The 17,264-nt window shown below is 41.3% G+C and overlaps 1 protein-coding gene across 10 annotated transcripts in view; it reads right to left on the reverse strand.

The window, feature by feature from the left end:
- Positions 1–1,055: 1,055 nt before the first annotated feature.
- The window catches only part of BTRC (beta-transducin repeat containing E3 ubiquitin protein ligase), a 182,766-nt gene continuing 166,557 nt past the window's right edge, over positions 1,056–17,264 (reverse strand). For 8 of the 10 annotated variants that reach the window (XM_078434750.2, XM_078434748.2, XM_078434745.2 and 5 more), the window contains 4 exons: positions 17,064–17,174; positions 15,086–15,164; positions 7,699–7,891; positions 1,056–5,782 (listed from right to left, as the gene is read on the reverse strand). In XM_078434750.2, coding sequence (XP_078290876.1) covers positions 7,730–7,891; positions 15,086–15,164; positions 17,064–17,174 — 352 coding nt within the window. In that variant the 3' untranslated portion in view covers positions 1,056–5,782; positions 7,699–7,729. Of the gene's footprint in view, positions 5,783–7,698; positions 7,892–11,087; positions 11,205–11,306; positions 14,576–15,085; positions 15,165–17,063; positions 17,175–17,264 lie in introns of those variants that run through there. The other 2 variants (XM_078434747.2, XM_078434746.2) reach the window with 2 other exon arrangements.

Consider the following 17,264-nt stretch of genomic DNA (forward strand, 5'->3'; position numbering starts at 1 on the left):
GCTCCTCCCTCCCTGTCCTTAGTAGTTCGGCAGGAAACTCTGGTGTGGTCTCAGGCAATGTGAGGAGCCCCCCTTTTTGCTGCTCAGGTTCCCCGCCTGCAAAATGCCGGTGCACCTGAGGCTCTGACGTGTCTCCAGTTCTAGCAGCGTAGTTCTGCACTTGGGGCCCTGATATCTAACAGTCTGAGAAGAGCTCTCAGGAGCACAGTCTCAGTCTAGGTATAAGCACTGAGATCACAAGCTGACAGATTCAGGGAGTCTAGTCAAACAGGGAGGAGCACGACCTCTAAAAGCTCCCAAATGTAAAGCAAGAGGGAGTAGAGTCCATCATGCTTATAACCTTGTACCCTTCTCCCGAGATTTTCTTTTTCTCCCCCCGAGGTTTTGTTTAAGGAGAGAAAGGGATGGGTTCACCTGGAGAAGCAGTTTTGCCCCAGATGGCCAATGCTCCCGGTCGTGAGATCGTGTCCCATGTTGGGCTCTGTGCTGGGTGGTGCTGAGCCTGCTTGGGATTGTCTCTCTTCCTCTTCTCTCCCTCCTCATGTACACGCTCTCTCAAAAAAAATTTTTTTCTTTAGATTTTAAGTAATCTCTAAACCCAACGTGGGGCCTGAACTTAAAACCCCAAGAACAAGAGTTGCATCGTCTACCGACTGAGACAGCCAAGCACTCTGCCCCACTCCCTTCATTTTTGTAGTTTGTTGGGAGTTTCTCTGGAAATTGCCCCTGGATGTGAGCTCACCTCTCCTGAAACTGATTGAAGGGGATGCAGGGGAAACCTGTCCTCTCACCCACTAAGGAGGCAGAGGAAAATCTAAGTTCTAGGCTCAGGCTGGGATGGGGCAGGCTGAGGCCATGGTGACCAGTTCCCAAATTAGGTATCACTTGGGAACACTGTCTGCCAGGGGTCCCATAATTATTCACATCATTTGGCCCTGACTTCTCTAAATGTTGTTTTCTCACATCAGATTATCTTAAAAGGTATCTGTGCATGCCCTCAATTTGTATATTGAAACTCATTGTCCTCTTGATGTTGGGGCAAAGAGACAAGACACTTAGAAAACTCACTTTAATCTTATATTTGTAATTTAAGTTACTTTTTTTTCTGAACAGTTAAAAAAAAAAAAAAACCAGAACACACTATTTTACCATGATCCTAGGTTGTGAACATATTGGTACCTTGACTACATATCACGATAACATAACCACAAAAGTCAAAGCAGTCAGTACTTAGGAGTCTAGAGAACAGAGGGCTGAGCCAATCAAAAGCTCTCAGGGAAGCTCACACTCGTCAGGCAGGCCTGCCCCATAGCTGAAGTCCAACGAACATCCCTCAGAACAGTCTGAATGGGCTTGAGTGATTTGGGAAGGTGTTAGTTTCCTTGGTACCCAAAGGTCTAACCCTCCTTGTTGGTCTTTTCCTTCAGTGTCCAAGAGGAGAAAAGGATAGAGGGGAAGGGATGCTTTATAATGCCATTTACTGCACTGATCCTTAAATACACACATAGCCAACCAGGAGCTGAGAGAGCCAGCTGGGTGGGCTGGAGAGCACATCTTTTAGAGGTCATCTAATTTTCTAAATTTCTCCAGGAAATTTTAGATCATAGGTACTCAACTTCCAACAGAAGAGGTTTCTAGGAAGTTCCACTGGAAATCAGGCAGCCATAATCGTGCTTTTTTGGTTTCTCTCCTCAGTTCCAAGGATTCTGAAGTCACAAATGAAGTACAGATAAAAACAGCAAGAAGCAAAACTCAGCTTTATTACCCTGGAGACGGCTATCTTTCTGGCACTGATTATGTTGAGTCAATGGTAAAGTAAGAGGCTCTGCTCGGTCAGTGATCAGCCCAGGGAGATTAACTCAGCCTGCAGGCTTTGGGTGTGCTTGTTACAAGCGAGAGTTATTCTAGGAGAGAAAAGAGGAAGGCAAAGAGAAGCAAGGGCACCTTTTCATGTTGTCCAGTTCTCGGAAAGTCTGTCCAACTCATCCAAATAGGGAAGGAGATCGGAAATGTGGATTAAAGTGATAGGGTAAACCTGATCATCAAAGAGCATGATGGCCACAGGTGGTGGGTATCTAAGCATCCCCTTTTCCGCCAGGAAGTACTTTTGGATTCCTCCAGAGTTAAGCTTGCAGCCTAGGCTCTCAGGCCTGCACTATTCTGGGTTGGATGGCTTGCACTTCAGGCAGGAAGGTATTACCATCTAAAGTAAATGGAAGATGCCAAGAAGGTCAACAATACCGAGGTATCTAATCTACTTTTAGGAAGGAGAAAAAAACCACTGTAATTATTTCCAATATCCACCCCCCTCCACCCCAAGTCCTTGGTTTCCATGTACAATCAAGTGCTAAGTAAGGAGTAGACCAACCACAGCTGCTCTGACCAATGGGTACCAGAAGGCAGCAGGGGAGAAGAGTGCATATTTTCTTCTCTTCAGCTTATGACTTTACAAAAGAAAAATAAAAAGGATTTTTCTTACTCAAGCAGAAAACAGAATGATTTAGGGGTCCCAGGGTTTTTTCTAGTTCAGAAGCAAGTTATGAGGGCCAGACTTTATTACACGTCAATAGAGTTCAGAGAGTCCTGTCTCTGAAGTTTCTGGTGAAGAGTCACCAGAAAAAAATCTTGCCAAGGGACAAGTGTAAAACGCCTCCCATTCACAATCCATGTCCACTTTCAAATTGCACAGAACAAAGGAAAAGGATGTTCTCAGCAGTGAAAATACACACACGCGCAGCAAGGCATGCTGGTTTTGTCCAAGCAGCCCCAGTGTGACTGGAGAGCTCCCACGTGCCCAGAGAGCTCCTGGGTGCAGGTGCGTGCACTCGCTCCTTGTGTGCCTGCCTTTGAAGGGGCTTCCTCCCATCTTTATGAAACGGTTCTTTCAGGCCCATGCTGGAATTTTAGTGAGAAGAGACTAAGCTACAATGGAGACATGGCGTTTCTGAGTCAAGAGACTCCTTTAGCTCCTTTTCTACCATTCCTTTCAATGTGTTGAGACTTTCTTTGTTTCTCTTTTCTTTTTAAAAAGGTCAAACTTTACATTTATTCTAGCCCAGTTGGGGATTAGTGATAATCAATTCCCACTGAAATCATGCAGAGATGGTAAGTGGGGTTTACCTTCTCTGGAAATGAACTTTTACTTACCTGATTATTTCTTCTACAATGAACTGGTAAATGACCCCCAGAGCTGAGAAATGTGACTGACTCAGTTTTTCAGACCACTTCACTTCATTCCCATTTCCATCAGCAGCAAAGGACAACTTGGAGAATATCCTCGATGGAGCTAATGGCTCCAGACTGCAGGGTCCACTCTCGATCTCATTTATGATGTACTGGACAAGCCTCAAAACAATCTAAGAAACAATCTACCTTAAAGTGAACCTAGATGGGAGAGCAAAACCCCGGGCACCAATGAATATTCAACAGCTCCCACGTTTAAACAGCAGCATATAATAGAAGGGCTAGTAAAGTTATGGCTATTGGACAATTATTTTCAAACAGCTTGAAATCCATGCCTCTTTAATGCCTGACCTGTGTGTTATTCAGGGCTGATGGCCCTCTGCCTCACCTGTAGCAAAATCCTTAACCAAGCAAAAAGCCAAAAAGTCAACACAACAGACAAGGAACTCTGATGATGGCTAAATAGAAAACATTTCTCTGTAGCATTTGGGTAGCTGGGAAGGGAATTATACTCAGAAAGTATTTCCCAGGCAAGGACATATTACACTGGGAAGTAGTTTCTGAATATAACCTGGAACCAAAAGCTTAAAAGCACTCATGAAGTCAGAAAGGAAAAATGCGTATACATAACTTGCCTCCCAATATGTAATAACAACATTCAGTCAAATCAGGAGGGAAGAGTGAACATGGCTTTCTCTTCCTCTTCCCTTTGCTAAACTAAAAGTGGTCTGGCTTTGAGGTCACCTGCAACTGGCTCCTGTTCTGATGTTTCTACAGCAGCTGGCTTAAAAGGGGCTTTTACTCAACTGCTTTGATTAGGAACAGAAACGACAGGCCTGACTGCTCGGCTTCCAAGGGAAACTAGAGACGGCGGTGTGGCGCTGGGCCTTCGATGTGTGCGCCCATGCCACACAAGATGGCTGGGGCAGCTCCATGCCTGCCCTGGGAAACACGCTGGGCACATGCTGATAGTATACCCTGTGTTCCCAGGTTGGGGTGGCACATGTGCCCTGCACCTGATGCCCATACAGCTGCCTTTCAAGTGGCCAGGTTGGCCTGGCTCTTGCTGAGGTCCATTTGTTTATGTTGCTTACCAACATCCAGAGAAATTTTATTGGTTGGGGAGAGTGGAGAGTTAAATAAGGCCGGAGGAGGAAGAAAAGGAAAGAGAAGGCAGTGTCTGCCCCGCTAGTAAACCCTGTGTGCCAAACTTCACCCTGATCCTCTTTTTGGCAACTCTGCCCTTTTGTAAATATGGGATTTGGGAAATGCGTGAAGAAGGTTCTACAGTGCAAGGTTGAGATGATTAGCTTGCTTTTTGAGAGATGATATTTACTGTTCTAAATGAGAAAGAAATCCACTTTTAACCCTGATCACTTCTTCAGCTGCTTTGATCGTGATCTTGGCAAAGATATAGGCGCTGGGTGCTCAAAGACCCTGATGAGCAAATCAGAGGTGTGAGCCATTATGCAGAATGCACCCAGCAACTGGCTCTGGCCATTTCAAACCTTTCTTTAGGCTGAGCCTTACCAGTGATTTAAGATGAAGTACAATGCTTTTTATTACACATCTAATTGTTAATGAGAGGAAATGCAATCAGCAACTCCTTTCCACACTCTACATGGAATCGAGGAGACTGCTGAGTCCAGAAAAGAGGCAGCCATTGATGGAGCCCAGGCAATTTCTGCCCCCCCACCCCACACCGTTTTTGGAGGGGGGTGGTGTTAGAAGAAGAGAGAAGAATTGCAAATACGATGGGGGTACCTTCTAAGAACCCACTGCTGCCACATGGGGTCATCTGCAGCAAAAGCTTGGGTTTGAAATTTTGACCGAACAGCATTTAGCTCTTCCAGGTGTGGCATTTTCTCGCTGATTTGCCTCATGTTAACTGAGATTACTCTCTTCATACTCTTTCTTCTCAGGTGGCGCAGAAAAAGGCTGAAGGGGGGCGGGGGAGGAGGGGAGATGGGGAGACGAGGGACAGAAACAGAGAAAGAGATGAAAGGAAAGAGGCCCAGATCTTCCAGTGTGGATTCTCGTTTTCTCTCTTTCTTTCTTGCCCCAAAGGCCATAAGACAGCTGTCTCCTCTTAAGCACAGTGGGGCTGGGCTGATCCTGCCAGGTGCTGGGCATTCCTGCAGTTCACAGGGAGAAACTGGGTGCTGTCTGGCTTGAAGTTGTATCCCCTGTCCCCTAGAAGTTGGTCTCCCAGAAGGCTATATAGGGAAACTAGTTCTTCTGCTTAACGGCAAGGCAAGAGAGATTCTGGCAAAACACTAAATATATTTATAAGTCATCTTTGTCTGGAACCAAATGAGGAAAAACAGGTGCAGAGAGGAAAGGAGGAGGGACGTGAGGTGAGGTTTAAAAGTTCCAATCATTCACAAAAGATAAAAGACATCTTCTGATAGCAGCACGGAAGCAGTCAGCTGTGCTGAGTAGACCATCCTGGGTCGACTGCAGACCAACTGTGTCCCAACAGGAGTCTCAAATCCCCGTTCCTCGGCTAGTCCGGGGAAGTGGGTAGTAGTTTGATTGTTACTGTTGTTGCTCATCCTGGTATTGGCAGATATGTTAAATACCGCAACTTTAATGAGTCCTGTGTGAAAACAGAGCACAGAGTCATTAGTCCCTTTCCCTACGTTTCTCACTTGCTCTGAGAGAGAAGAATATTAACTCAGCTGTCAATTGGGAGAAAGGCTCAGAGGTCCTTCCTAACACCTGCTCTCTGCCCATGCCAAGCAGGAGCTTCTGTCAAAGGCTACGTAGCCTGCCTGGTGACATGGTGGGGCTCACTGACATGCCCAGGGCCCCAGCGCTCGTGCAGGGTAACTCTGATGCCTTGAGATTAAGAGTGACTCTGGTGGGTATATCATCAAGCTCTCACCCGCTCCCTGTAATGGTGCAGTAGATGAGGCTGGCTCTGAGGTTCTGGCCCCGAGTGGCCAGAAGCACAGCTGTGCCACCAGCATGAATGGGGCAGCTGGGTGAAGCTGTCTGGCCACTTGGCTGGAGGGCCCCAGCAGAACAGATGAAAGTCTGATTGTTAGAAATGTGCATTGGATGGGCTTCTGGTACCTTCAAGGCCAGATGCGTAGGTGGTGGCTGGTAATGTGGCATGGAGATTAAGACAGAGGTTGGGACTAGAGATATAAGTTTGAGAGTCATCTACATTGAGATGAGAGCTGAGAAAAGGCAACCAAAACAGGAAGCTTCAAAAAGGAAGAAAAGCCCGAGACACACTCTTCGGTGATGTCTGTGTTTTAGGGGTGAGGGGAGATAGGAGACATAATCAGAGAACCAGGAAGAATATTTTAAGTGGCAAAATGCCACAGCAATCCAATGAAGAGAAAATTTTGGCAAAAGGAGGGGACGGGTACATGACAATTATAGTATTACTAACAATGACCACTTCTTACTGAGGGCTTGTTCTATGCTTGGCACTGTGCTAAGCTCTAAGCATTTTACATATGACATTTCAAGGCAATCCTCACAACAGCTCTGTGAGATAGGGATTGCAACCCATCTTACCAATAAGGAGTCTAAGGCTCTGGAAGTTGCTTGCCCAGGGATTCTCACCTAGGCCTGCCTGTGTGATTTGGCTGAGGGATAGGAAGCAGCATGTCCTCTGTGAGAGCAGCAAGCGATGAAGTGAGCCCAGCAGGGGCACGGACCACCCCACTTGGAAGAACCACTATGAAAAGACATGTAGTAAAGTGTACTAAATCTGTACTTCTGCCATAGAAGTGAGGTAGGCATAGGGAATAAGAAACCGTAACGACAGCAACACTGCCCAGGAGTGCAGCTTTCCTAGCCCAATGATAGCCTGATGAATGGATCTGAACTGTCTGACACTGGGTATGATCTGAATATAGCATAACATAGGATGTTCTCCTGCTGCACAGGAAGGTTGCAGACTCGAGTGGGAGAGTACCCAGAGTTCTCACCAACTGCAGAGCTACTTGCAAGGTCAAAAGACAGTTCTTTTCTTTTTTGGAGGGCATGAGGAGGGGGGATGACGATAAAAAAGCCACTTTTTATAATCCAATGACACTGACAAAGCAGAGCTGTGAGAAGTCAGCCAAAAGATGTCACCAAGAAAATTTTCCACTCACACATTATTTACTTGGTTTAAAGGGTCTCTGTTACAGGAACTGGTTTGATATGGGAACTACAAAGTCATAGGCTTATGGGTCATTACTCTTAGTTTTGAAATGGATTCAAATCTCATTTTATTGTCTTAACAATCCTATCAGATAACTGGGGTGGGAATTATTCATTCTACTACATAAGGACCATCCAGATCTAGTTCAACAATCACCTAGAACTGAGAGGTTAGCTACCTTGATGAAAGACAGCGTCCAATGTGCAGCCCCAGCCCTGTCTCATGTTATTGGCTTTACCTGCTTAACAGGAATTGTAGAGATAAAGGGCGCGAGAAGGCTCTATGAACTAGCAACACCTTACAGCCAATATTCCTACCCACCGTGCTATGTACACAATTCTTTTTCATACCTGGGCAAGTATGAGGTCACTGTATGATTATTTATCTGGAGATATAGGTGTATGTTCGAGAAGGGGAGCGGGGGGGTTCAGCTTGGGCAGCTGGATCATTTAGGAAGTCCCAGATGAGGATTGTGTCATCATGTGAACTACTGACAATCTGGAATTCATCAAACTGGAGTCGGAAAACTCTTCCAGAATGCTCCTAAAGCAGCAGAAACAAAAACTTTTGAACTACTCAAAATCAAAAGGACACAAATTCAGCAACATGTCAAAAGGAGTCTATGGAAAGACTACGGTATGATGATATTTTTCTCTAATATTTAGCTGTTTCAAGAACACAGAGAAAAAGTAATTTGGATTAAAGGCACAATGGAAAAATCAAATATTGGTCAGCTGATTTTGTACAAAGTTACATTCACTACAGCTGAGCCATGTCAAAGAGCATGCTGGTTTCTCACTGCTACCTCTCCTTGGTTTAGGCTGAACGAGAACATTCCTCAGTACCTACCTGGCCTTATCCTCTTTCTGTATCTGCTGGATCCTTCTACGGTCAGAGGCCAAGGATTGATGAGCAGTAATATGAGGCACGCTGGGAAATGGTTTATCAACAAATTCTCCCCAATTTGTAAAAGCATTCGCGTATTTTCATGATGTAAAAATTCCTACAGTGGCTAATTTCAAGCTACCCGTGTGAGGTCAACTGGCTTGCAAAAAACATGAAAATTTAAGTGCTCTCATGGCCCTTATTCAATACTACCTTCACCCCAATGCTTCCATTATCAATTCGTTTTTTTGTTTGTGAATTATATATATATATATAAATGCATATATCTTTTTTTTTTAAATTTTTTTTTTTTTTTTTCAACGTTTATTTATTTTTGGGACAGAGAGAGACAGAGCATGAACGGGGGAGGGACAGAGAGAGAGGGAGACACAGAATCGGAAACAGGCTCCAGGCTCCGAGCCATCAGCCCAGAGCCTGACGCGGGGCTCGAACTCACGGACCGTGAGATCGTGACCTGGCTGAAGTCGGACGCTCAACCGACTGCGCCACCCAGGCGCCCCAATGCATATATCTTTTTACTCAACAGTGCAAGATTCCTCTTTGTTATTGCATGTAATGTTCGTTTTCTAAATTACTGGTTGTCATTTCATTATTTGAACACACTACAATTTATCTTTTCTCCTGTGGTGGACATATGGCCTGACCTAGTTTTGGATATTTAATAAAGCTGCTATGAACATTTACGTCCATGTTTTTTTGATGGATACATGCTCTCATTTCACCTGGGTAGACAGAGCTGCTGGGCCACAGAGGAGGTAGGTTTGGCTTTAGCGGGTACAGGGAAATAGTTTTATGAAAGTTGTGCCAGTTTATACTGCCGCCAGCAGTGTGTCAGAGTTCCGGCTGCTCCACATCTTCACCAGCAAACTGATACTGTCAATCTTTTTAATTTTAGCCATTCTGGTAGGTGAATAGTGTTTTTTTATAAGAGTTTTAATTTGCATTTTTCTTTATGAAGTTGAAGTTCCCCTCTATTCCTAGTTTGTTGAGAGTTTTTATCATGAATGGATACTGGATTCTGCTAAATATCTTTTCTGCATCTACTGACATAACCACGTGATTTTTCTTCTTTAGCTTTTTAAATTTTTTTTTTTTAACGTTTTATTTTATTTTTGAGACAGAAAGAGACAGAGCATGAATAGGGGAGGGTCACAGAGAGAGGGAGACACAGAATCTGAAACAGGCTCCAGGCTCTGAGCTGTCGACACAGAGCCCGACGTGGGGCTCGAACCCACGGACCGCGAGATCGTGACCTGAGCCGAAGTCGGACGCTCAACCGACCAAGCCACCCAGGTGCCCCGTTTTTGATGTGATGGATTAAATAGTTGATTTTTAAAAAACTATTAAACCAGTTTTGTATACCTGGAATAAATACCACTAGGTCATAGTGTACATTTTTAATACACTGTTGAATTCAATTTGCTAATACTTTGATGAAGTTTTTTAAAAGAGCTACTTCATTTTATTGGCTTATACTACTACTTTTTAAATAAGTACAGAAATTCTTTATTGTGAAATCACTAAATGTAAGGACAGTGACAAGACTACACTTAGATCTTAAGCAAACAGTTTAAGACATTACCAAAAACTTCTGCCTAATAAACTCATATCAGTCATACAACTGTGTTTGCCATTACATTAGCATTTTTAAAAAATATTTTATTTTGGGGGCGCCTGGGTGGCTCAGTCGGTTGGTTAAGTGTCCGACTTCAGCTTAGGTCATGATCTCACGGTTTGTGGGTTTGAGCCCCGCGTCGGGTTCTGTGCTGACAGCTCAGAGCCTGGAGCCTGTTTCGGATTCTGTGTCTCCCTCTCTCTCTCTCTGACCCTCCCCAATTCATGCTCTGTCTCTCTCTGTCTCAAAAGTAAATAAACGTTAAAAAAAAAAAATTTTTTTTTAAAAATATTTTATTTTGAATTATGGTAAAAACCACATAAAATTTACCATCTTATCTATTTATCGTTAAGTGTATAGTTCAGTGTTGTTAAGTACATTCACAATGTTGTACAATCAACATCCAGAACTTTTTCATCTTGCAACACTGAAACTCTATACCCATTGAACAACAACTTCCTATCTCTTCCCCCTCCCCCCAACCCCTGGCAACCACCATTCTACTTTCTGGGTTTGATCACTTGTAGATACTTCATGTAAGTGCAATAATATAGTATTTTGTCTTTTTGTGACTGGCTTGTTTCAATTTAAATAACGTCCTCACATTTTATTCATGTTGTAGCATGTGACAATATATCCTAAGGCTGAATAATATTCTACTGTACATATATATACACCACATTGGTTTACTCATTCATCTGCTGATGAATACCTGGGTTGCTTCCACCTCTTGGCTACTGTGAATAATACTGATATGAACTGCATATGCGTGAGATTCTGCTTTCAATACTTTTGGATATATACACAGAAGTGGGAGTGCTGGATCATATGGTAATGCTATCTTCAATATTTTGAGAAACCCCATACTGCCTTCCATAGAGGCTGCACCATTTTACATTCTTCACAAGAAGTAAATGAGCTCATAGATGAGCATCTGTGTTCATGAGACAGGCTCATCTGTACTTTTCTTGTAATACCTTTGTTTGTTTTTGGTATGAGGGTCATGCTGCCCTTACAGAAGGAGTTACAAAGTATTCACTCTGCTTCTATCTTTTGTAAAAGATTGTGAAGAATTGGTATTAATTCATTCTTAAAAATTTGGTAGAATTCACCAGTTAACCCATCTGGGCCTATGCTTTCTGTTTTGTAAGGTTATTAATTATCAATTACATTTAATAGGTTTAGTCCCATTCAGATTGTCTATTTCTTCCTATGTGAGTGGTGGAAGATTATACCTTTCGAGGAATTGGTCCATTTCATCTAGGTTATCAAATTTGGGGGCACAGAGTTGTTCACAGTAGTCCCTGATTATTATCCTTTTAATGTTCATGGGATCTATAGTGATACAAAATTAGGTTTAACATTTCGATGCACATAAAAGCAGTTATACAAAATCCATTCCCAATAAAAACTCTCAGCAATCTAGGAACACAAAGAAACTTCCTAATCAATGGGTATCCACAAATATATATATGTATGTATATACATATATACAAAATATATACATATATACAAGATACATATACAAAATATAAATATATGTATACACACACACACACACACACACACACACAATGGTAAAAGACCAACTGTCTTTTCCCCAAGATAAGGACATCTACTCTTCCCAATTCTTTTGACACTGTACTGAAGGTCTTAGTACAAAACAAGAAAGAGGAATGAAAGGCACACAGATCATAAAAGAAGTAAAAGTGTATTTTGATATACTTGTAATGAAGAGTTTAGAAATTAGAGATTTTAAATACCTCCCGAAACTTTAAAAAATACTATTTATAATGGCATTAAAATTACAAAACACTTAGGGATAAATATGACAAAAGATGCGTCAGACCTTTATTTACCCTGAAAGGTATAAAAAACACTGTTGGAGAAATTTTTAAAGACCTAAACAAATGGAGAGATATACTGTGTTCATGGACCAGAAGACTTTGTGTTGTTAAGAAGTCAATTTTCTCCAAACTGATCTAGATTCATCACAATCCCAAGTGAAAATCTCAGCCCTTTTATTTTTTTTTTTGGTTGTTGAAATTGGCAAACAGATTCTAAAATTCACATGAAAATTCAAAGGACCCAAAAAATTTTGAAAAGGAGCAAAGTTGAAGGACTTACACTACCTGACATCAAGAGTTAATAAAAAGCTGCAGTAACCAAGAGAGTATGATACTGGCAAAAAAAAGACCAATGGAACTGAAAGGGTCTAGAAGTAGACCCACACATATATGGTCAATTGATTTTTGACAAAGCTGCAAAGGCAATTCAGAGGATTGCCTAAATAGTGCTGGAACAAGTGGATATGAACTTCAATCCGTATCTGTACCATCTACAAAAATGAACTCAAAATGAATCACAGACCAAAATGTAAAGCCTAAACTACAGAAATTTTAGAAGAAAACACAGGGGAAGATCTCCGTGACACTGGATTAGGTAAAGATTTTTTTTTTTTAAGATATAACTGCAAATAATACAATCCATAATGGAAAAAGTTGATACACTGGACTTAATAAAAATGAAGAATCTCTGTTTTTCAAAAGATACTTTTAAGAGAATGAAAAACAAAGCATGGACTGGGAAAATATACGTATGCATCACGTATCTCCTAAAGGACTTGTATCTTGAATAAGTAAAAGAAATCTCAAAACTCACTAAGAAAACCAGTCAATTAAAAAAAATTACCAAAGGATTCAAAACAGATACTTCACCAAAGCAGACATACAGATGGCAAATAAATGCATGAAAAGATGCTCAACATTATTAACATTAGGTATGTGCAAATTAAAGTCACAATGAGGTACCACAATATACTATTAGAATGATTCAAAAAGACTGTACTAAGGATTAGTGAGGATGTGGAGTCACCGGAACTCTCATGCACCACTGCATGATACAACTGCTGTGGAGAACAGTTTGGCAGTTTCTAAAAATATGAAACATATGACTTAACTATTCTGCTCCTATGAGTTGCCTTAGAGAAACCAAAGCATATGTTCATTTTATTGTACGTAAGTGTTTATAGAAACTTTATTTATGATAGCCCCAAACTGGAAACAACCCACATTTTCATCATCCAGCCAAAGGATAAAGAAATTATGGTATAACCATGCAATGGAGTACTACTCAGCAATTTTTAAAAAGAAATCAACTATTGACACAAATCAATGACATGTAATTAGGCTTAATGAAAACAGACAAAAAAGAATACATACTGTGTGATTTCATTTATAAAAGTTAGAAAATGCACACAAATCAATACTGGCAGAAAACAGATCAGTGGCTGCCTGGGGACTAGAATAGCAGGAAGTGGGGTGGGATGGGAAGAAGAGATTACAGAGGGGGCACGAAGATATGTTCACAATCTTGGCAGAAGTGGATGGTCTCACTGGTATGTACCTATGTCAAAGTTTATTAAGTTGTGCACTTTAAATATGTCCATTGTATTGTATGTTGATTACATCTCAATAACTCAGTTTTTAAAAACGTAATAAGGCAACTCAATAAATAAATGAGGACAAGATTTGAACAGACACTTCATAAAAGAAGATAAGCAAATAAGATGTTCTACACCATTAATTATCACAGAAATGCAAATTAAAACTACAACCACTACACACCCACTCAGACTACTATAATTCTTAAAAAAACTGACAATACTGAGTATGGTCAAGGATGTGGAAAAATGGGACTCTCATACACTAAGTCAATGGAAATACAAAATGGTTTGCATTTGTGAATTCTCAAAATGGCACTTTGGGAAACAGCTTGGTAGTTTCTTGTAAATTTAACACACACTTATCATAGGACCCAGAAATTGCACTCCTACTCTCTGGGTATTTATCCAAGAGAAATGAAAACAGTATATATACACAAAAATCTGTATGGGAATATTGTTAGCATCACCCCAAACTGGAAGCATTCCAAATGTCCTTAAACTGGTGACAATTAAACAAACTAGCTCATCCACACAATGGACTACTACTCAGCAATACAAAAAAACAAAGCACTAAAACATGCAACAACATGAATGAATCTAGAATGAAGTGAAAAAAGCCAAATGCAAAAGCTACATACTATATGACTTACTTTATATGACATTCATAAGATAGCAAAACTATTAGGAAGAAATCAGAAGAATGGTTGCTAGGGGTGGAGGAGAGGGGATTGATACGAAGGGGGCATTGTTTTTGGGACGATAGAAATGTTTTAGATCTTGACTGAGGTATTTACACACCGCAAAATTCAGAAAAAATACACTAAAAAAGGGTAAAACTTGCTGTGTATAAATTATACTTCACAGTAAACCAGACTTAGTTTAGCTGTAAATGAATGAAAGTACACACTTTAAAAACATGTGTGAAACACAGGCAAAGTAGGTCTGGTGCTGCAAGAAAGAGCTTTAAATCCAACAAAGTCTTAAGACAAAGAAACATCTCTCTCTCTTCTCCAGAGCAGAGACTGCCAAATGTTGAGAGTCAGGATTCAGAACACTGGCTTCGAACGCTAGCTCTCATCTTTTTCCTGAGTTGTGCAAAAGACTCTCTGCTCCCTGGTGTCCCACCTAATCTTCTTTTTCTAATGGCGGCTGCTTTTAACCTTAGGCCATTTTCTCATCCGGGCCTTTGGTGAACACCATGATAAAGAATTTAGTACTTTCAAAGGTGACTTTCCTCCTTTTGAGTCACTTCTTTCTTCAACTGTCAAGATGTTCACGGCAAGGGGGTATATGAGGAATAAAAAAGACAGGATTCATGTTGCTGGAGGCGGCATGCCTTGAACAGGCTGAAGAGCTAGGGGGCTGACCGGGGGCTCACACAGGCTCCCACGGCACTTTTTGCAGGCACAGGTGTGCAGGTCCTCAGATTCTGGACAGGTTCCAATTTGAGTAATTATGTTCTCTCTCCCTAAGTACCCCCTACTGTTTCTGGTGGATACAGAATTCTTATTCACTTCCTGTACTAAACTGTTGTGTAGAGTTGCTGTGCAGCTGTTAAACAGCTGCCACGTTCCTCTCCATATATAGTCTCTAAAGCACTTTTGGATGAAAGGCGCTATATAAACATATTTTATTATCATGTATTGGTTGCCTTTCCACTTAGTAGTAGGTTTTGTGAGCGTCTAACTATCAAATCCAGATCTGTATTCCACAGCACATCAATGTTTAATTCCTTCCCCTTCCTGTTCCCCAGCCCCCTCAAGGCTCTTACCACAAGGGTCCGTAGACACAGCGTCCCTGCAGGAGCTCGGGGGTCCAAAGCAGCTACAAGATCCCACACTTTAATTTTTCTAAAGATCAAAAATGGGATAAAAATCTTGATTAAAAGCAAAATTAAGGGACCACAGGAAGAACAGCACAAAGTCACGGCAATAAATATGTATGGTGAAAGTAATTTATATGACAAATGCAGTTCACAAGAATATACAAAAACTTTTTTGTTTTTGGAGACTTGGTCCTTGCATTCATTCTTGGGTCAAGGTTATTGGTCTTAACAGGGGAAAAAGTACAAATTTAACCTAAAAATGAGGAACAGGTTAGCCTTAACCAAGCTGAAGATAGTGAATGGTAAGTTTACACCATATTTTGGGGCCAGGAAGAGATCTTATATACTAGACCTCTTAATGATATAACAGATTATTTAGGCCTAGAAACCTACAATTCTGAGAATGGCCCAGGTCATGTGTACCAGAGGACTGGAACTCACTGAAGAACTCTGGAGTTTAAATTTTTTTTTAAAGTTTATTTTTATTTTTGACAGAGAGAGAGAGTAAGCGTGAGCTAGGGAGGGGCAGAGAGAGAGAGGGAGACACAGAATCTGAAGCAGGTTCCAGGCTCCGAGCTATCAGCACAGAGCCCGATGAGAGGCTTGAACTCACGAACTGTGAGATCATGACCTGGGCCGAAGTCGGACGCTTAACCCACTGAGCCACCCAGGCGCCCCTGAACTCTGGAGTTTATATAAGCAAATTCTCATAGTTTAAGTAAGAAAAGCTTAGCCCTTCTAAAAATCAAACATATGGTTATGCCTTCTCACGGTAAATAACAGATAAAACCCAAGAAAGGTGGGAACAGATCAAAACCGGGGCAATGAGAAAATATAACCTAGCTGGAATGCGTCATCACACCCTGAACAATTTCCCAAGGGTAGAACAGTGACGGCTGACTCAAAGCAGAGGAAGCTCTGCTTCCTGCAGCTTGAGTTGTCTTAATCAGTAAAGCCAGCTCATAAACTAAGATCAAGCTGTAAGTCAGCTTCTGATACTTAAAAGCTGCCAGTATTTGAACTGTAGCCTTCCACTCCCCCATGTTAGGCACCCTGACAAGAAGAAATGATAAGGAGGCCTTTTAAGTGAATATACTTTCGTTAAGAGTTTACTGTGTGCTTACCACTGCTGGACATGGTACACACTCACAACATGAATGGATTCTAGTACCATTGCTATTAGACCAAAGAAAATAAAGATTACTAAACTTGTTGTAACTGAAATGTTAGGAGAAGTGAAGACAAGAGAGCTGCACTTTTAGAATTTCTCAAAAAGATAAAAATTCAGGACCTTACCACATTGTGCCCCAAAGATACTGCCTCCAATATTTCAATTTTATTAATAAGTCACTATTTTATACACATATCCTGGTATACTGGGATTTTTCCAGTTCACTGCTTTATAGAGTAAAACAGACAAATGTATAACCAAATAACTTATATTAATGAAAATCAGGAGCAAACAAGTACAATTAAATGACTGGGAAGAACATTTTAGAAAAGTAAACAAGAAAAGAAAAGGAAAGAGGAGAATAGTAAATAATAGAAAAGAAAGTAAACAAAAGAGGTGCCTGGGTTGCTCAGCTGGTTAAGCGTCTTGACTTTTGATTTCGGCTCAGGTCATGATCTCATGGTTTGTGGGTTCAAGCCCTGCGTTGGGCTCCAGGCTCACAGTACAGAGCCTGCTTGGGACTCTCTCTGCCCTCCCTGCTCTCTCTCTCAAAATAAATACTTTTTCTTTTTAAAAGTTTATTTAAACAAAGCAAAGGTGAACATATAGATCAGGCACAAGAAATATCGTATCAGAACCTTTCCATGAAATTTATAATCTTTTAGAGTCAAGGGAAGACTATATTTAACATCCTCAGGCAGGAGGGATCAAGATGTACATTTTTTTTTTTTAAAACCCTGTTAGCAAACTCACCCATCATAGGCCCCACTCACTATCCTCTTGTTATCAAATCGAATACAGCGCACCAGTTCCTCATGGCCTTCCAACACTCGTAAACACGCACCACATTCTATGTCCCATAATCTGGAAGAGAAAATTGAGTGAACTTTCGTGTATTCTTTTCTAAAGCTGTGGATGTTATAATAATACACTTTGTATGTCTTCAAAAAATCC

Source organism: Panthera onca, chromosome D2 (assembly GCF_046562875.1).
Source record: "Panthera onca isolate mPanOnc1 chromosome D2, mPanOnc1 haplotype 2, whole genome shotgun sequence".
NCBI classification, from domain to species: domain Eukaryota; kingdom Metazoa; phylum Chordata; class Mammalia; order Carnivora; family Felidae; genus Panthera; species Panthera onca.